This window comes from Centropristis striata, chromosome 12 (genome assembly GCF_030273125.1).
Source record: "Centropristis striata isolate RG_2023a ecotype Rhode Island chromosome 12, C.striata_1.0, whole genome shotgun sequence".
In the NCBI taxonomy this organism is placed as follows: Eukaryota; Metazoa; Chordata; class Actinopteri; order Perciformes; family Serranidae; genus Centropristis; species Centropristis striata.
This window is the reverse complement of record NC_081528.1, coordinates 17,555,310-17,576,364: the sequence shown is the minus strand read 5'-3', so window position 1 is coordinate 17,576,364 and position 21,055 is coordinate 17,555,310. Positions and strand designations below refer to the sequence as shown.

General features: G+C 40.3%; 1 protein-coding gene across 1 annotated transcript in view; it reads right to left on the bottom strand.

Annotated features, from left to right (window-relative positions):
* Nucleotides 1-21,055, bottom strand: part of LOC131981649 (centrosome and spindle pole associated protein 1-like) — a 105,432-nt gene that overhangs the window by 70,668 nt on the left and 13,709 nt on the right. The window contains exons 4-5 of the mRNA XM_059346037.1: nucleotides 3,596-3,699; nucleotides 86-390 (exon numbers count right to left, since the gene is read on the bottom strand). Of these exons, the coding sequence (XP_059202020.1) occupies nucleotides 86-390; nucleotides 3,596-3,699 (409 nt within the window). The remainder of the gene's footprint in view (nucleotides 1-85; nucleotides 391-3,595; nucleotides 3,700-21,055) is intronic.

The window sequence follows — 21,055 nt, the reverse complement described above, 5'->3', positions numbered from 1 at the left end:
GGGGCCCTGACCGAACGCTCTGCCCCCCTTCGTTTTTAGTTTAGTTTAGAACAGCCTTTTATCCTACATTACTAAATAAACCTACCTGTAATCAGTCTTATTGGATCGTCTCTTCTCATAACTGGCCTCTGCCCCGATAAGTCTGTACTTCCTTCCGTCCATCAGCTCCAGCTCCTCCGAGTCCTCGTCCACAGGTTTCCCCAGCCGGTCACAATGCCTGAGAAGGACTGAAGACCGTTCCTGGTCCTGATCAGGGCTGGGGGTCTTAACATTAGCCAGTCGCAAAGCCCTGTTTAACCCCCGACTGTCCTCTGTTAGGGTAGCTGCATCCCTCCGTGAGGGGGCTCGCTGTCTGGGAAGATCCCCCTCCTGATTTTCAAGCAGGCGTTGCTACAGGAAACAAGATAGTAAAAGGTCATTTGATTAGATGTCATCAGGACCTTGTTGATCATTTCGAGCATAAATGCCTGCATGAGTGCAATCTTAACTACAGTTCTCCCACAGGTATGTTCGATGTAGCGATGGAAAAATAGCAAAGATTTACTCAAGTACTGTACTTAAGTTCAATTTTGAGGCACTTGTACTTTACTTCAGTATTTCCATTTTATGTATCTTTATACTTCTACTCCACTACATTTTAGAGGAAAATATTGTACTTTTTACTCCACTATATTTAGCTGACAGCTTTGGTTACTTTTCAGGTTCAGATTTAAAATAAACATGATCAATTTAAAGTGATTTGACATTTGTTTAAATTAAACCCCATTTACAGTACGGTATGTTAAGTACATACAATTAATCCTTGAGAAAATTAAAATGCTGCTTACATAAATGCATCAACAATAATAATAATAATCTAATAATATATTTAGAATATATAAAACAATCTGAGTGGGTCCATTCTGTATAATGAGTACTTTAAGTAGATTTTGATTCTGATACTTTTGTACTTTTACTTCAGTTTTGAATGCAGGACTTTACTTATAGTGGTGTAATTTCACAGTGTGGTATTAGTACTTTTACTTAAGAGATCTGAATATTTCTTCCACCACTGGTTAGATGAACTCAAGTACCCCAACCTAACACTACATGTGAAGTTCCAAATGTGTTCATCTGAGCTGATTTGAAATTGAATGTTATTTAAGAAAAAACCACATTGGTTACAAAAAAGTTGGGACATTATCTGAAGTGTAAATAAAACAAGGTGCAAAACTTCCTTGCCGTCCTTTGTAACACATTCAATTGAAAACTGTTCAAAGACAGTACATCTTAAGTAAGGCTAAAAATGTAAGAAAAAATGGTTATACAGTATTTCAATATATGAATGTGGATAAGGGCTGTTTTGAATGTCATTTTTGTACATTTAAAAGCTTCTGTTGAGGTTTTCAAATAAAGCTTTGAATGTCTGCCATCATATTTTCTGTCATCATTAAAAACATCCTTGAACAAAATCCTCAAATTGAGATTTAATCAGATTAAATAAATTAGCTTATTCCTTCTTATTATTATTATTATTATTAAATCAGCTTGCTCATGATTATAACTCGTCAGATTCTTCAAAATAAATGTGTTTGATTGTTGTTAATACAGGAGCATGACTGCAGTAAAAAAATATTATTTTTTGAAACGCTAAATACCAACACACACAACGAATATTTTGTTGGATAAAAATAAGACAAGATAAGATAAAATGTTGTGAATTATGGAAAGAATTACATCTCTCTTTTTTTAAATTATTTTTGACTTTTCAAGGTTACAGAGCTCCTGGTGATATTTGGTGATATTACGGAGTTATTGAAAATATTTGGACCACAAGTCAGAAATAATCTTACGCAACCACCACTTGAATGTAAATATACAAGTAGTATAATACTAATAATATAGGCCCTTTTCACAGAAGCAAATTTGACTTGTCATAAAAGCAAAAGTGTTAATAACAAACAGTTTTCCAGTAAGAGGGACAATGAGTCAACATGCATGACACCAGGAACAGGGGCTGCTAAATGGATTTCAATCATTTGATTATTTACACCTGTAAATAATCAAATGTCAAAATGTCCTCTGTAAAAAGTAGCCACATTTTTATTTGCAACTGTGACAAAAATACTTTAACATATTGATTAAACGTGAAAGCTGTGCTGCATTTCAGTGTGGATTTATATTCAAAGCTCAACATTTTACATCACATAAAAGCTAATTCAACATGTGTATACATTCTTTTCATCAAATTGGAATTTCTATTTTGTCAAATATAGGTTGTGATACTCCACTATTTTACCATGTACCAAATGGAAACTGCAGAAGTAGCTCCTCACTGACATGAACAATAACATTCCATTCATTCTTGAGAGAATTATAAGATGACTGATATCACAAAGTCTGCCTCAGTACAATTTAAATTTGATTTGATTCGATTCAATTCAGGAGCCTGTAAATGATATAAGACGATATCACATGCTTATTAAACACAATTACTCATATATTTACATCAACTCACAAAAAGCAACTCAAATATGATTTGACAATTTCATTACTGAGCTCTTCTATCTAAATCTATCTAAAATTCTATTATTATCAAGAATGAATATAGCGCTTTTATCCAAAGCTTTACTACGTGGGTATGTAAAAATAAATGTGTACCTTAAAATTATAATATGTATCAATATTTTCAATTTGCATTGATGATAATGGGTCATTGAATCAATGTATTGTTACAACCCATTATGTACTGTACTTTGTATATTTTATAGAAAGAAATCTTTATCTAAATGAATAAGTTTCTGTGTCACTCATTTATTATAGTTGGTCTTGTCTTCCATAGACTTTCACAGTTCAGTAAAATACTGTTTAATCATTTTCTTTAATTGTCTTAATTGCTCTCCTATTATTAAGGTGAATTAGTGGTCCAGGCTCTGCATGGTCAAAGTGTTTTTTCTGCAACATAAAATGTTACTAGCATGAATGCAATATTGTGACTTTTAGTCTTCTTACAAGACAGGCTGAACAAAAAAAAGGAGTGTCGACCTACAGACCAAACTAAAGCTGAAATCTGAAGAGCTAATCGCTGTGCCCAAATCCCAAGTACTGGATCCTCAATTGTACCCACCTGAGTCATATCAGTAGAATTGATGCACATGTTTACAGTGATTAACAATATATCCATAAAAAATAGTGGAGTAAATGTCAGGTTTTCGTATTAATTACATTATGCAGTAGATGCCCACTTAAAGTCAAATGCCTGGTAAACACAACTTAGTCATGTGATATTTCCAGACTGTAAACACTGATGCGGTTACCTGAACACTACATGGATCATGGGAAACTGAGAGCTGCAAAGGATACGTCCACTGTGTCCTGATATACTGATACAAGGCTTTTGCATTTCCTGACCTCATTCGGAGGGATCCTTGAAATGTGACCAGCACTGTAAGCAAGCTATCCAGGCTAAAAATGCTGACTTCAGTTGAAGTGCAATTTAGCACAATGTAGAACTACGAAAAAATATTGACAGATCGAGAAAAAGGCCTGAATTGACCTTAAAGTTTGTCTGTTACAACCAAACACATGAGGAAACAGGTCAGTGTGTGACAGTCACCTGAGCCATGTAGCGTCTGTAGTCCATGCGGAGCTCATGCTGCAGCCTCTGTTTCTTCCTCTCATACTCCACACCCAGTGGTAGACCCACGGTGCAGCCCTCCTCTGACAAAACACATCCATCAATTTTTAAAGGAGACACAAGATGAAAACTTTCCTAGCAATTCAAGACAACTGCCACTTTAAAGAAACTACATATCCTTCATGCGGTACTCGTGATGTTAGACTTCAGGTATTTGTAGATACTTGTATTGAACTTTACAATTTGTATCCCATCACATATGCATACATGTTCAAACAATGTACATTTTTGATAGTGATCCAACATAAACATAAACATTCCTCCCTTCGCACTAGCCACACCTACAAACCATTATTCCTCAGGACTACTATTCCTGGAGTGTTATAGGGAACTGCTGGAAGTCAAGTATTGAGTTAAAAGATAAGCAAATAATAACTAAAATAAACTAGGACTGCGCGCAGTACTGAACGGGCCCTCGCAGTACACGCGTGTCGGGGCATGCTGCCGTTGGGGTGTGTGCGTTACAGGGGCCAGTCTACACCACCCCTATGAATTTCATTGCCTTAAGTCTTATGGTCTGGGCACAGTGACACTTATTAAATTAAACTGCCGCCAGAGCGCCACCTAGGGGCCGATCAATGAAATCTTTAAGGGTTATCCTCAGGAGGGTATTGACAATAAGTATACCAAGTTTGGTGTTAATCCAACCAACCGATTTGGAGATATAAAATACTTCAATTTAAAGAGCGCCACCTAGTGGTAATCGTCCAAAATTTTGCAGCAAGCCTCAGGGCCTCATGGGGAAGTAGTAACCTGAGTTTCATGTCATTCAGACACACCAATGAGGAGATATGCAACATTTCGTGTTTTGTGTTGAAAATAGCGCCACCTGCAGGAAGTTGTTATTTAATAACTTGAGTATTCTTTGGGTAATCAAAATTCTTTTAATAACTTTTTGTCATGAGGGTCCATAGATGCTGTGTGCAAAGGTTGGTGCAAAACGATGAAATTGCCTAGGAGGAGTTCGAAAAAGTAGGTTTGCAACATTTCGCGAATTTGCAAAAAAAAACTCCAGGCGAAAATGGGCGTGGCTTATATCACGAGATTCAGCACAACTCAGTGAACGCGTGGATATAAGTTTTTTGAATGTGCGATGAAGTATGTGGGAGTTATTAGCCAAAACGCACTTTCCATTATTATAGCGCCACCTAGTGGTGAAAATTCAGGATGACAATAGATTATAAAATTTTTCGCCAGTTGTGAGTTATATTTAAAGTTTCATGAGTTTTGGGGTATGTTCAGGCAGTGAAATATGCGATCATTTTGGACAAAGAATAAAAATAATAATAAACTAGGACTGCGCGCAGTACTGAACGGGCCCTCGCAGTACACGCGTGTCGGGGCATGCTTCCGTCGGGGTTTGTGCGTTACAGGGGCCAGTCTATACCACCCCTATTAATTTCATTGCCTTAAGTCTTATGGTCTGGGCACAGTGGCACTTATTAAAATAAACTGCCGCCAGAGCGCCACCTAGGGGCCGATCAATAAAATCTTCAAGGGTTATCCTCAGGAGGGCATTGACAATAAGTCTACCAAGTTTGGTGTTAATCCGACCAACCGATGTAGAGATATAAATTACTTCAATTTAAAGAGCGCCACCTAGTGGTAATCGGCCAAAATTTTGCAGCGAGCCTCAGGGGCTCATGGGGAAGTAGTAACCTGAGTTTCATGTCATTCAGACACACCAATGTGGAGATATGCAACACTTTGTGTTTTGTGTTGAAAAGAGCGCCACCTGCAGGAAGTTGTTATTTAATAACTTGAGTATTATTTGGGTAATCAAAATTCTTTTAATAACTTTTTGTCATAAGGGTCCATAGATGCTGTGTGCAAAGTTTGGTGCAAAACGATGAAATTGCCTAGGAGGAGTTCGAAAAAGTGGGTTTGCGACATTTCGCGAATTTGCGAAAAAAAACTCCAGGCGAAAATGGGCGTGGCTTATATCACGAGATTCAGCACAACTCAGTGAACGCGTGGATATAAGTTTTTTGAATGTGCGATAAAGTATGTGGGAGTTATTAGCCAAAACGCACTTTCCTTTATTATAGCGCCACCTAGTGGTGAAAATTCAGGATGACAATAGATTCTAAAATTTTTCGCCAGGCATGACTTATATTTAAAGTTTCATGAGTTTTGGGGTATGTTCAGGCAGTGAAAAATGCGATCATTTTGTCACGAGAATAATAAAAACTAGGACTGCGCGCAGTACTGAACGGGCCCTCGCAGGACACGCGTGTCGGGGCATGCTGCTGTCAGGGTTTGTGCGTTACAGGGGCCAGTCTATACCACCCCTATGAATTTCATTGCCTTAAGTCTTATGGTCTGGGCACAGTGGCACTTATTAAATTAAAATGCCGCTAGAGCGCCACCTAGGGGCCGATCAATGAAACCTTCAAGGGTTATTCTCAAGTGGGCATTGACAATAAGTATACCAACTTTGGTGTTAATCCGACCAACCGATTTAGAGATATATAATACTTCATTTTAAAGAGCGCCACCTAGTGGTCATCGCCCAAAATTTTTCAGCGAGCCTCAGGGACTCATGGGGAAGTAGTAACCTGAGAATCATGTCATTCAGACTCACCAATGTGGAGATATGCAACACTTTGTGTTTTGTGTTGAAAATAGCGCCACCTGCAGGAAGTTGTTATTTAATAACTTGAGTATTCTTTGGGTAATCAAAATTCTTTTAATAACTTTTTGTCATGAGGGTCCATAGATGCTGTGTGCAAAGTTTGGTGCAAAACGATGAAATTGCCTAGGAGGAGTTCGAAAAAGTAGGTTTGCGACATTTCGCGAATTTGCGAAAAAAAACGGTAGGCGGAAATGGGAGTGGCCTATATCACGAGATTCAGCACAACTCAGTGAACGCGTGGATATAAGATTTTTGAATGTGCGATAAAGTATGTGGGAGTTATTAGCCTAAATGCGTTTTCCTTTATTATAGCGCCACCTAGTGGTGGAAATTCAGGATGACAACAGATTATAAAATTTTTCACCATGTGTGACTTATATTTAAAGTTTCATGAGTTTTGGAGTATGTTCAGGCAGTGAAAAATGCGATCATTTGGGAAGAAGAATAAAAAAAACTAGGACTGCGCGCAGTACTGAACGGGCCCTCGCAGTACACGCATGTCGGGGCATGCTGCCGTTAGGGTTTGTGCGTTACAGGGGCCAGTCTATACCACCCTTATGAATTTCATTGCCTTAAGTCTTATGGTCTGGGCACAGTGGCACTTATTAAATTAAACTGCTGCCAGAGCGCCACCTAGGGGCTGATCAATAAAACCTTCAGGGGTTATCCTCAGGAGGGCATTGACAATAAGTATACCAAGTTTGGTGTTAATCCGACCAACCGATTTGGAGATATAAAATACTTCAATTTAAAGAGCGCCACCTAGTGGTCATCGGCCAAAATTTTGCAGCAAGCCTCAGGGGCTCATGGGGAAGTAGTAACCTGAGTTTCATGTCATTCAGACACACCAATGTGGAGATATGCAACACTTTGTGTTTTGTGTTGATAATAGCGCCACCTGCAGGAAGTTGTTATTTAATAACTTGAGTATTATTTGAGTAATCAAAATTCTTTTAATAACTTTTTGTCATGAGGGTCCATAGATGCTGTGTGCAAAGTTTGGTGCAGAACGATGAAATTGCCTAGGAGGAGTTCGAAAAAGTAGGTTTGCGACATTTCGCGAATTTGCGAAAAAAAAGTCTAGGCGAAAATGGGAGTGGCCTATATCACGAGATTCAGCACGACTCAGTGAACGCGTGGATATAAGTTTTTTGAATGTGCCATAAAGTATGTGGGAGTTATTAGCCTAAACGCGCTTTCCTTTATTATAGCGCCACCTAGTGGTGGAAATTCAGGATGACAATAGATTATAAAATTTTTCACCAGGTGTGACTTATATTTAAAGTTTCATGACTTTTGGGGTATGTTCAGGCAGTGAAATATGCGATCATTTGGGTACGAGAAAAATAAAAATAATAATAATAATAAAAAGAACTAGGACTGCGCGCAGTACTGAACGGGCCCTCGCAGTCCACGCGTGTCGGGGCATGCTGCCGTCAGGGTTTGTGCGTTACAGGGGCCAGTCTATACCACCCCTATGAATTTCATTGCCTTAAGTCTTATGGTCTGGGCACAGTGGCACTTATTAAATTAAAGTGCCGCCAGAGCGCCACCTAGGGGCCGATCAATAAAATCTTCAAGGGTTATCCTCAGGAGGGCATTGACAATAAGTATATCAAGTTTGGTGTTAATCCGACCAACCGATGTGGAGATATAAAATACTTCAATTTAAAGAGCGCCACCTAGTGTTTATCGCACAAAATTTTGCAGCGGGCCTCAAGGGCTCATGGGGAAGTAGTAACCTGAGTTTCATGTCATTCAGACACACCAATGTGGAGATATGCAACACTTTGTGTTTTGTGTTGAAAATAGCGCCACCTGCAGGAAGTTGTTATTAAATAACTTGAGTATTCTTTGGGTAATCAAAATTCTTTTAATAACTTTTTGTCATGAGGGTCCATAGATGCTGTGTGCAAAGTTTGGTGCAAAATGATGAAATTGCCTAGGAGGAGTTCGAAAAAGTAGGTTTGCGACATTTCGCGAATTTGCGAAAAAAAACGGTAGGCGAAAATGGGAGTGGCCTATATCACGAGATTCAGCACAACTCAGTGAACGCGTGGATATAAGTTTTTTGAATGTGCGATAAAGTATGTGGAAGTTATTAGCCTAAACGCACTTTCCTTTATTATAGCGCCACCTAGTGGTGGAAATTCAGGATGACAATAGATTATAAAATTTTTCACCATGTGTGACTTATATTTAAAGTTTCATGAGTTTTGGGGTATGTTCAGGCAGTGAAATATGCAATCATTTGGGAAGAAGAATAATAATAAAAAAAAAAAAAATAATAAATAATCATTCGAAATACAATAGGGACCTCGCAGGTCGTTGCCTGCTCGGGCCCTAATAAACATTCGAAATACAATAGGGACCTCGCAGGTCGTTGCCTGCTCGGGCCCTAAAAATAATAATTACAGGGGCCAGTCTATACCACCCCTATGAATTTCATTGCCTTAAGTCTTATGGTCTGGGCACATTGGCACTTATTAAATTAAACTGCCGCCAGAGCGCCATCTAGGGGCCGATCAATAAAATCTTCAAGGGTTATCCTCAGGAGGGCATAGACAATAAGTTTACCAAATTTGGTGTTAATCCGACCAACCAATGTGGAGATATAAAATACTTCAATTTAAAGAGCGCCACCTAGTGGTAATAGTCCAAAATTTTGCAGAGAGCCTCAGTGGCTCATGGGGAAGTAGGAACCTGAGTTTCATGTCATTCAGACACACCAATGTGGAGATATGCAACACTTGTGTTGATAATAGCGCCACCTGCAGGAAGTTGTTATTTAATAACTTGAGTATTCTTTGGGTTATCAAAATTCTTTTAATAACTTTTTGTCATGAGGGTCTATAGATGCTGTGTGCAAAGTTTGGTGCAAAACGATGAAATTGCCGAGGAGGAGTTCGAAAAAGTAGGTTTGCGACATTTTGCGAATTTGCGAAAAAAAACTCTAGGCGAAAATGGGCGTGGCTTATATCACGAGATTCAGCACAACTCAGTGAACGCGTGGATATAAGTTTTTTGAATGTGCGATAAAGTATGTGGGAGTTATTAGCCAAAACGCACTTTCCTTTATTATAGCGCCACCTAGTGGTGGAAATTCAGGATGACAATAGATTATAAAATTTTTCACCATGTGTGATTTATATTTAAAGTTTCATGAGTTTTGGGGTATGTTCAGGCAGTGAAATATGCGATCATTTGGGAAGAAGAATAAAAAAAATAATAATAACTAGGACTGCGCGCAGTACTGAACGGGCCCTCGCAGTACACGCGTGTCGGGGCATGCTTCCGTCGGGGTTTGTGCGTTACAGGGGCCAGTCTATACCACCCCATATGAATTTCATTGCCTTAAGTCTTATGGTCTGGGCACAGTGGCACTTATGAAAATAAACTGCCGCCAGAGCGCCACCTAGGGGCCGATCAATAAAACCTTCAAGGGTTATCCTCAGGAGGGCATTGACAATAAGTATACCAAGTTTGGTGTTAATCCGACCAACCGATGTAGAGATATAAAATACTTCAATTTAAAGAGCGCCACCTAGTGGTTATCGGCCAAGATTTTGCAGCGAGCCTCAGGGGTTCATGGGGAAGTAGTAACCTGAGTTTCATGTCATTCAGACACACCAATGTGGAGATATGCAACACTTGTGTTGATAATAGCGCCACCTGCAGGAAGTTGTTATTTAATAACTTGAGTATTCTTTGGGTAATCAAAATTCTTTTAATAACTTTTTGTCATGAGGGTCCATAGATGCTGTGTGCAACGTTTGGTGCAAAACGATGAAATTGCCTAGGAGGAGTTTGAAAAAGTAGGTTTGCGACATTTCGCGAATTTGCGAAAAAAAACTCTAGGCGAAAATGGCCGTGGCTTATATCACGAGATTCAGCACTACTCAGTGAACGCGTGGATATAAGTTTTTTGAATGTGCGATAAAGTATGTGGGAGTTATTAGCCAAAACGCACTTTCCTTTATTATAGCGCCACCTAGTGGTGGAAATTCAGGATGACAATAGATTATAAAATTTTTCACCATGTGTGATTTATATTTAAAGTTTCATGAGTTTTGGGGTATGTTCAGGCAGTGAAATATGCGATCATTTGGGAAGAAGAATAATAAAAACTAGGACTGCGCGCAGTACTAAACGGGCCCTCGCAGTACACGCGTGTCGGGGCATGCTGCCGTCGGGGTTTGTGCGTTACAGGGACCAGTCTATACCACCCCTATGAATTTCATTGCCTTAATTCCTATGGTCTGGGCACAGTGGCACTTATTAAATTAAACTGCCGCCAGAGCGCCACCTAGGGGCCAATCAATAAAATCTTCAAGGGTTATCCTCAGGAGGGCATTGACAATAAGTATACCAAGTTTGGTGTTAATCTGACCAACCGATTTGGAGATATAAATTACTTCAATTTAAAGAGCGCCACCTAGTGGTCATCGCCCAAAATTTTGCAGCGAGCCTCAGGGGCTCATGGGGAAGTAGTTACCTGAGTTTCATGTCATTCAGACACACCAATGTGGAGATATGCAACACTTTGTGTTTTGTGTTGAAAATAGCGCCACCTGCAGGAAGTTGTTATTTAATAACTTGAGTATTCTTTGAGTAATCAAAATTCTTTTAATAACTTTTTGTCATGAGGGTCCATAGATGCTGTGTGCAAAGTTTGGTGCAAAACGATGAAATTGCCTAGGAGGAGTTCGAAAAAGTAGGTTTGCGACATTTGGCGAATTTGCGAAAAAAAACGGTAGGCGAAAATGGGAGTGGCCTATATCACGAGATTCAGCACAACTCAGTGAACGCGTGGATATAAGTTTTTTGAATGTGTGATAAAGTATGTGGAAGTTATTAGCCTAAACGCACTTTCCTTTATTATAGCGCCACCTAGTGGTGGAAATTCAGGATGACAATAGATTATAAAATTTTTCACCATGTGTGACTTATATTCAAAGTTTCATGAGTTTTGGGGTATGTTCAGGCAGTGAAAAATGCAATCATTTGGGTACGAGAATAATAATAATAAAAAAAATAAAAATAAATAATCATTCGAAATACAATAGGGACCTCGCAGGTCGTTGCCTGCTCGGGCCCTAATAACAAGGGTTATCCTCACGAGGGCATTGACAATAAGTATACCAAGTTTGGTGTTAATCCAACCAACGGATTTGGAGATATAAAATACTTCCATTTAAAGAGCGCCACCTAGTGGTCATCGCCCAAAATTTTGCAGCGAGCCTCAGGGCCTCATGGGGAAGTAGTAACCTGAGTTTCATGTCATCCAGACACACCAATGAGGAGATATGCAACATTTCGTGTTTTGTGTTGAAAATAGCGCCACCTGCAGGAAGTTGTTATTTAATAACTTGAACATTCTTTGGGTAATCAAAATTCTTTTAATAACTTTTTGTCATGAGGGTCCATAGATGCTGTGTGCAAAGTTTGGTGCAAAACGATGAAATTGCCTAGGAGGAGTTCGAAAAAGTGGGTTTGCGACATTTCGCGAATTTGCGAAAAAAAACTCCAGGCGAAAATGGGCGTGGCTTATATCACGAGATTCAGCACAACTCAGTGAACGCGTGGATATAAGTTTTTTGAATGTGCGATGAAGTATGTGGGAGTTATTAGCCAAAACGCACTTTCCATTATTATAGCGCCACCTAGTGGTGAAAATTCAGGATGACAATAGATTATAAAATTTTTCGCCAGTTGTGAGTTATATTTAAAGTTTCATGAGTTTTGGGGTATGTTCAGGCAGTGAAATATGCGATCATTTTGGACAAAGAATAAAAATAATAATAACTAGGACTGCGCGCAGTACTGAACGGGCCCTCGCAGTACAAGCGTGTCGGGGCATGCTGCCGTCAGGGTTTGTGCGTTACAGGGGCCAGTCTACACCACCCCTATGAATTTCATTGCCTTAAGTGTTATGGTCTGGGCACAGTGGCATTTTTTAAATTAAACTGCCGCCAGAGCGCCACCTAGGGGCCGATCAATAAAACCTTAAAGAGTTATCCTCAAGAGGGCATTGACAATAAGTATACCAAGTTTGGTGTTAATCCGACCAACCGATGTAGAGATATAAATTACTTCAATTTAAAGAGCGCCACCTAGTGGTCATCGGCCAAAATTTTGCAGCGAGCCTCAGGAGCTCATGAGGAAGTAGTAACATGAGTTTCATGTCATTCAGACACACCAATGTGGAGATATGCAACACTTTGTGTTTTGTGTTGAAAATAGCGCCACCTGCAGGAAGTTGTTATTTAATAACTTGAGTATTCTTTGGGTAATCAAAATTATTTTAATAACTTTTTGTTATGAGGGTCCATAGATGCTGTGTGCAAAGTTTGGTGCAGAACGATGAAATTACCTAGGAGGAGTTCGAAAAAGTAGGTTTGCGACATTTCGCGAATTTGCGAAAAAAAACGATAGGCGAAAATGGGCGTGGCTTATATCACGAGATTCAGCACGACTCAGTGAACGCGTGGATATAAGTTTTTTGAATGTGCGATAAAGTATGTGGGAGTTATTTGCCTAAACGCGCTTTCCTTTATTATAGCGCCACCTAGTGGTGGAAATTCAGGATGACAATAGATTATAAAATTTTTCACCATGTGTGATTTATATTTAAAGTTTCATGAGTTTTGGGGTATGTTCAGGCAGTGAAATATGCGATCATTTGGGACAAAGAATAATAAAAATAATAAAAATAAATAATCATTCGAAATACAATAGGGACCTCGCAGGTCGTTGCCTGCTCGGGCCCTAATAAATAATCATTCGAAATACAATAGGGACCTCGCAGGTCGTTGCCTGCTCGGGCCCTAATAAATAATCATTCGAAATACAATAGGGACCTCGCAGGTCGTTGCCTGCTCGGGCCCTAATAATAATAAATAATCATTCGAAATACAATAGGGACCTCGCAGGTCGTTGCCTGCTCGGGCCCTAATAATAATAATAATAAATAATCATTCGAAATACAATAGGGACCTCGCAGGTCGTTGCCTGCTCGGGCCCTAATAATAAACTAGGACTGCAAGCAGTACTGAACGGGCCCTCGCAGAGTGGAGCCGTCGGGTGAGGAGCCGTCGGGGGAGGACACGTCAGGCGCGGCGCTGTGGGCCCAGTTCCTATGCGTACCAAATCGTGTGTCTCCTACTACTCAGCTCAAAGTAGGTGTAAAACATGTTACTTGCTGTAGCCAGCAGGGGCCGCTATGACTGTTTGTGACAATTGACCCGTGGGTGTGTCCCGGGCTGGACCCTAATCACGTGTGTTAAATTTGGGACAGATTGGACAATGTATGGTCAAGTTATTCAGTCTGGTGTTAGATGGCGAGACGCCATATTTTGCCGCCATGCCACGCCCACATAGTGTGACCCTCGGTAAAGATTTATACAACTTTTGATCCCAAAGGCCTTGTGATGGTACTGACCAAGTTTGAAGTCAATTGGATAAAATCTGTAGGAGGAGTTCGTTAAAGTATGCGACCTGGAAATGGCTAAAAACGATGACAAGTGCGATAGTCAATCCAAGATGGCGGACTTCCTGTTGGGTTTGTGGTATGGGTCCAAGAGGCTTTTTGGTGCGTCTCCACATGAAGCACGTGTGTACCAAATTTCGTATCTCCACGTGAAACCTACTGCTGGGGCTGGGCGTTAAAGTTGTTACTTCCTGTTGCCATCGGGGGGCGCTATGACTGTGTGTCAATATTTACATGTGGGTGTGTTCAGGGCTGGACCCTCATCACCTGTGAGAAAATTGGGACAGATGGGACAATGTACGGGCAAGTTATACTGTCTGGTGTGTTATGGCGAGACGCCATATTTTGCCGCCATGCCACGCCAACATTGTGTGACAGGCGGTAAAGATTTATACAACTTTTGATCCCAAAGCCCTTGTGATGGTACTGACCAAGTTTGGAGTAAATCGGATGAAATCTGTCGGAGGAGTTCGTTAAAGTATGCAACGTGGTAATTTTATGAAAGGGGGCGTGGCTAAATGATAAGGGGCGGGGCTTTATGAAATATTGTTATTTAGAAGTGTTAAGGGCTGGACTCTGATGAAGCATGAGAAGTTTGGACAAGATTGGACAAAGAATGGGAAAATTATAAGGATCTGATGTTTTATGGCGAGGCGCCATATTTTGGCGCCATGCCACGCCCACATAGTGTGAGCGGCGGTAAAGATTTATACAACTTTTGATCCCAAAGGCCTTGTGATGCTACTGACCAAGTTTGAAGTCGATCGGGTAATATCTGTAGGAGGAGTTCGTTAAAGTATGCGGCATGGAAATGGGCAAAAACGATGACGAGTGCGAAATTCAATCCAAGATGGCCGACTTCCTGTACGTTTTCGGGTATGGGTCCAAGAGACTTTTTGGTGCGTCTTCCCATGTTACATGTATGTACCAAATTTCGTGTCTCTATGACATTCCTGTGCGAGGGGCTGACTTTTCTTGATTTTCAAGGGGGCGCTGTTGAGTCATTTTGCCACGCCCATTCCTGGGACCATTAGAATACGTAAATTTCAGCGAAGATTTATGTTCATTCCAAAAATGGTGAGTTTTTGAATATGATAAAGCCCCCAAAAAGGCGATTTACTTTTGGGAAAAAGAAGAATAATAGACGGACCAATTTCAATAGGGTCCTCGCACCGTTAGTGCTCGGTCCCTAATAATCATTCGAAATACAATAGGGACCTCGCAGGTCGTTGCCTGCTCGGGCCCTAATAATCATTCGAAATACAATAGGGACCTCGCAGGTCGTTGCCTGCTCGGGCCCCAATAAGTAAACAAACAAACAAACAGGCTAAATAGATAAATAAAATATAGGTGGATAAGTAGAAGAAGGCAAATTAAGACATTGGCTGATACAGACTCTGGGCAGATACGTCAATTTGACAAGGTTCTCAAAGTATTTCAGGAAAGGTCCTCACACCTTCTGGAACTTCTTGCTCGAGTCACAAACTGAATAGCGGATCTGATGAGACAGGACATGATGTCGCTTAACCACTGACTGTGTGTGGGCGGGGAAGGATCCCTCCACCTTAATAGTACCGCACACCGAGCCAAAATCGAGGCAAAAGACAATGTACGGCTTTTGGTTGGAGTAAGATGTGTGTCATCCTCACCAGTGGTGGCAAAGGGAGCAATCAGTGGGTTAGGTTCTAGCTCAAGATTAAGAATAAGTGGGGTGGTCCGTAGCGTAGTGGTTTACTCAGGTGCCCCATGTATAGAGGCTACAGTCCTCGCTGCGGTGGAGCCGGGTTCGAATCCGGCCTGAGCTCCCTTTACCACATGTCCTCCCCTCTGTCACCCCCTTTCTATCTGTCTCTCACTTTCAATAAAGCATGTAAAAATGCCAAAAAAAGAATCTAAAAAAAAAAGAATAAGTGACAAGGTTTGGAAAACATTTCTCCAGTATCTTTCCGGGCTTGGACAAGTCCAGAACATGTGAATCAGCGAGGCCTCACCTCTCTTACATTCGTCACATACAGGATCAACGTCTGGGTACATAGGAGCCCTGTGTAGCACCTAAAACTTTAACAGACAATGATGTACACAGAGAGATGTTGAATTCACCAGCCTGAGAATGAAATCCTATACATTGTTTGACAGTTTAAAGTTTAAATCCTGCTCCCAAGCAGTTTTAATTTTGCCATAATGGAAACATTCCTGACAGTAGTAAAAATGAAAATTAGGCAGCGCCATGCCTGCCTAATTTTCTTAATTTTCTTCATATCTTTTGGGGATTTTTGAAGATGGACTTTATTTAGTCTAGGGCGCTTGCCCTCCCATATATAGGATACAATTGAGTCCAATGAGTCAAAGAAAGATTTGGGAATAAAGACTGGTATGGATTGAAAGAGATATAAAACATTTGGGAGGATATTCATTTTAATAGAGTTAATCTGGCCCACCAGGGATGTAGATAGGGGTGACCAGTGCATCAAGTGCTCTTTCACATGATTCAGTAGTGTGTAAAAGTTTCCTTTAAAGAGATATTTATGTTTCCTAGTAACTGTAACGCCAAGGTAGACAAATTTATTTTCGACAATCTTAAATGGGAGGCTGGTATATTTTAAAGCAAGTGATTCCGTATTCACAGGAAAAAGTTTGCTGTAAATTTAGGTTGTACCCCGATACCCGGCCAAATCAAGAAAGTAAGGGATAGCATTACAGGTAGAGATGCGTCTGGGTTTGATACAAAAAGTAAAAGATCATCAGCGTACAAAGACACTTTATGTTCAATTCCTTTCATCAAAATCCCTGAAATATCCTTGCAGCTACGAAACGCAGCTAAACGGGTTCCCTTATAAAGACTGGAAGGTTGAGAGTGTTGAGAATTGGTAAGGATAGAATAAGTTGGGCATGTACAGTAGTGTTCAAAATAATAGCAGTCCAATGTGACTAACCAGATTAATCCAGGTTTTTAGTATATTTTTTATTGCTACATGGCAAACAAGGTACAAGTAGTATATTCTCAGAAAACCAACAAGACCCAGCATTAGTGATATGCATGCTCTTAATATGAATTTTTCGTGACGTAAGTCTTCTGGTGAAGCTGTCAGAGTTATAGTTTGGGCGTAGGACGCACAGATGCGCCGCCAACACGCATCAACAGCCTCATTGGCTCCCATATTAAAAACGCAGGAAGATTTTAGAAAAGGGGAGATGTAACAGTTTTTTTTAGATCGCTCTAACAAAGCTATTTTTTCATTTTTCTTAAAAAAAAACAAAAAACATATGTAGACGTTGAGGAAGAACTCAGGACGCTCAAAGTGAAGTCGGATCAATGATAGGTATTATGGTTTTGCCAAAAATGCTTTCTGTTCAAGGCCAGAAATTCCAGCCTGTCAATGTTCCGCGACATTGGCAGGTGTCAGTTAATTCTGTTGATTGCTTTGATCTGATTGCCTTTGATCTTTGATGTGATTACATTTACAGATACACACACACATGCTCGTAAGCAGGCACACTCCTCACACATGCACACACACACACACACACACACACACAGGTAACTCTATGCAATTTTCATTACACACACAAACACACACAAATGCGCGCGTAAGCGCGCACACTCCTCCAGATTTGACATGTTTCTCTCACACACACACATTTTGAGGTTAAAGGGCATAGTTTGAAATCTCTGAAGAATCTCATCATAGTGTACACACACCAGCAGTAGCCCGGTGTGTGTACACTATGCTTCACTATGCTTCACATCTGTGTGGCATGGAGTCAACCAACTTGTGGCATCTTTCAGCTGTTATTCCACTCCAAGATTCTTTAACAACATTCCACAATTCATTTACATTTCTTGGTTTTGCTTCAGAAAGAGCATTTTTGATGTCACCCCACACGTTCTCAATTGGATTAAGGTCCGGGGATTGGGCTGGCCACTCCATAACATCAATGTTGTTGGTTTGGAACCAAGATTTTCCTTGTTTACTATTGTGTTTGAGGTCAATGGGCCTCATTCACCAATATCTTCTTAAGAATCTTCTTAGGGCGTTTTCACACCTGAAAGTCCAAACCAAGGTCCGTGTTCGGCTACATTGTATACATTTGGTCCTGTTGGTTTTGGTTTCATACTGCAAAAGGAATAACGGACTTTACAAGACAATTCTACTGGACACGTCATTTCCCTGTGGACTTCCGGGGCTCGTTTTGTTTTGGTTACGCTGCGTTGTTAGGCCGGCCAGCATCTGACGTCAGTGTTACTTCCTTAACGTGTTTACACAAAATGAATCCAGCGAGCCACCTTTTACTCCGTTTGAGTCCTTTTCCCATGCGTTATTTCAGTCTTGTGGCAGTGAAGGCTTCTGCTGCTGTCCTCAGCTCCGTTGTGCACACAATTAAATGTTTGTCCTTGGTCTTGTGTTAATTTGCCGCTGATTCGTGATTGTGCTCACCTGCTGAGGCGCGCCGCGGAGCAACGCACACGCCGTCGTGCGCATGCAGCAGCACGGCCGCTGTCTCACACACACGCAGCTGCACCTCCAGGCAGATCGCCGCAACAAATACTTTTGCTGGTCTTTTGCTACCAGCAGCACCAGCTTAATGAGCAATACGTGAGAGTGCTTGGTATTCCCAAAATGAGCCTCCACATCATGCCAAAACTGTATCGCCGTCGACAAGAGAGGAGGGGAAAACAGCTTGCAATCCTGCAATCCAACTTCCTGTACTGTAATTCAAGAGCAGAAGAAGAAAAAAAGCTTCCTGTCATTGATACGAAGGTCTGAACTATAAAAAAAGTTGTTTTCCTTGGTTCGTTTGGTCCGGACCGAGACCACCTCTTTTGGTCGGACCAAACATTGGTCCTTTGGTGCGGCACCTTTCACACCTGGAATTTAGGTTTGGATCAAACTGAAAAGTCCTAAAGTCCGGACCAAACGAGATAGGTGTGAAAGCGCCCTTAGATTCTTTCTTAAGTCCTTCTTGAGACGATTTCTAAGAAGACTTTATGTCAGATTCATCAACATGTTCTTAAGCCGCTGAATTGTTCGCAGCCATGTTCTTAAATTGATGAATGCCATCTCCTCGTAAATTGAGAGGGCGTGCCAGGTGAGTCTAATTAACATAGGATTGGCATAGGTAATCGCCCATTAATGGCCATAAAAGGGCGCATAAAAAGGACTGCAGGGCCGTGTGTAGACGCCACACAGAGGAAACAGCAACAGAATGCCTAAACCAAAGCGTAAAACCGTTGGAGCACAGGTAAAAAGACAAAACAACTTTAGCAGTTCAGAACTAGAAGTTCTGCTACAGGAGACACTTGGATAAATAGGATGGTATCACTAATGGATGGCATGATTTCAAATTTACTTGATTTATGTTAAAGCTTTGGCACATTTAATTAAAATGAAAAATGAAAAAAAAAGAAATTAATAAATAAATACATAAATATGACGGAAATGTCACTCATGTATTTTATTGAACTTAACAAAAGAAGACAACACAAGCATGCCAACATATCAGCACTGAAATGTGCTTATGAGTACTCCTGAGTGTTCCTAGGAGTTGTTCTTACCTAAGAAAAATCCTGGATAAGGAAAAAATTCATTAATGCCACAATCTTCGTAAAATTTTCGTAAATAGGACTTAAGAACAAATTTGTTCTTAAGAACGGTTCGTGAATGATGCCCATTGTCTTGTTGAAACACCCATTTCAAGGGCATGTCCTCTTCAGCATAAGGCAACATGACCTCTTCAAGTATTTTGACATATGCAGACTGATCCATGATCCCTGGTATGTGATAAATAGGCCCAACACCATAGTAGGAGAAACATGCCCATATCATGATGCTTGCACCAACATGCTTCACTGTCTCCACTGTTTAGTTGAACAGCCTATAATTGTTTGCACCTCTTAATAAGTTTTCCCCTCTCAAATCAACTTTTTAGTCAAAGTATGCTGTTCTTCTGAACAATGGGCCTCATTCACGAACCGTTCTTAAGAAAATATTTGTTCTTAAGTCCTACTTACGAAGATTTTACGAAGATTGTGGCATTCATGAATTTTTTTCTTATCCAGGATTTTTCTTAGGTAAGAACAAATCCTAGGAACACTCAGGAGTACTCATAAGCACATTTCAGTGCTGACATGTTGGCATGGTTGTGTTGTCTTCTTTTGTTAAGTTCAATAAAATACATTACAGTGAAATGTCCGTCATATTTATGTATTTATTTATTAATTTCATTTTTAAAATTTTTCATTTTAATTAAATTAAATGTGCCAACGCTTTAACATGAATCAAGTAAATTAGAAATCATGCTATCAATCAGTGATACCACACATTCAAGGACAGTTTGATTTCACAGAAGTGTGATTGACTTGAAGTTACTGTACATTGTGTTGTTTAAGTGTTCCCTTTATTTTTTTGAACAGTGTATATACAGTCATGGAAAAAATTATGAGAACATCATTTTCTTCAATTTCTTGTTCATTTTAATGCATCCACTGCACGAGTAACTACCTCCCAGTTTAACAGTATAAATATGAATACAAAAGGTTTGAAGCAAATAAAAAAATTGATTTTTTTTTTCAGTGAAAGAACAGCAGACCAACATTAATTGGTAAAATGAAAGTAATTTTGTGCATTTTTATACTGCACTTTTAAGATTTCATGCTCAAATGCATGTAGTTGAACTGAGGGCCACTTCAAGTGAGGGTGAGGGCTGTATGGGGCCCCCGGGCCTCCAGTTGCCCATCTCTGATCTCTGGCCTGATTTAGACCATTCTGTGTTTTTTTCCCTATCTAGGGGATTTTAAAAAATGTGGTTGGCCAGAAGAGCAGCGCTGCTTTGGGGTCTATAACGTTAGCCTGCGCACAGAAAACACCACATTCACAACAATAAATAAAAGTTTTACAATGAACCAGGCCGATATCCGAGCTGTCAAGACTCTCCGGTAACGTTAAGGCATATTGAATGGTTGCCGCAAATGCCGTTAACGGGACGAGAGCAGTCAAAATGGCTGCTTCAAGCTAGCTACATCGAGGGTAGGTTCGCTTCCTGATTTCAAAGTAAAAGCACAAATTCTATCGTTATAAAGGGCAACGGGCATTTTATTTTTGTGAATGTAACCGGAAGTGCGTTACTCACGACGGCTAGCTTGAGTAGTGCCGAATTCGTCCGAATAAAATTGTAAACAGCTGGTATTTAGACAAATTAACGACGCACTGGGGATCTAAACTGCTACTTTCTTGCCTAAAAATGTTTAAATGTTAAT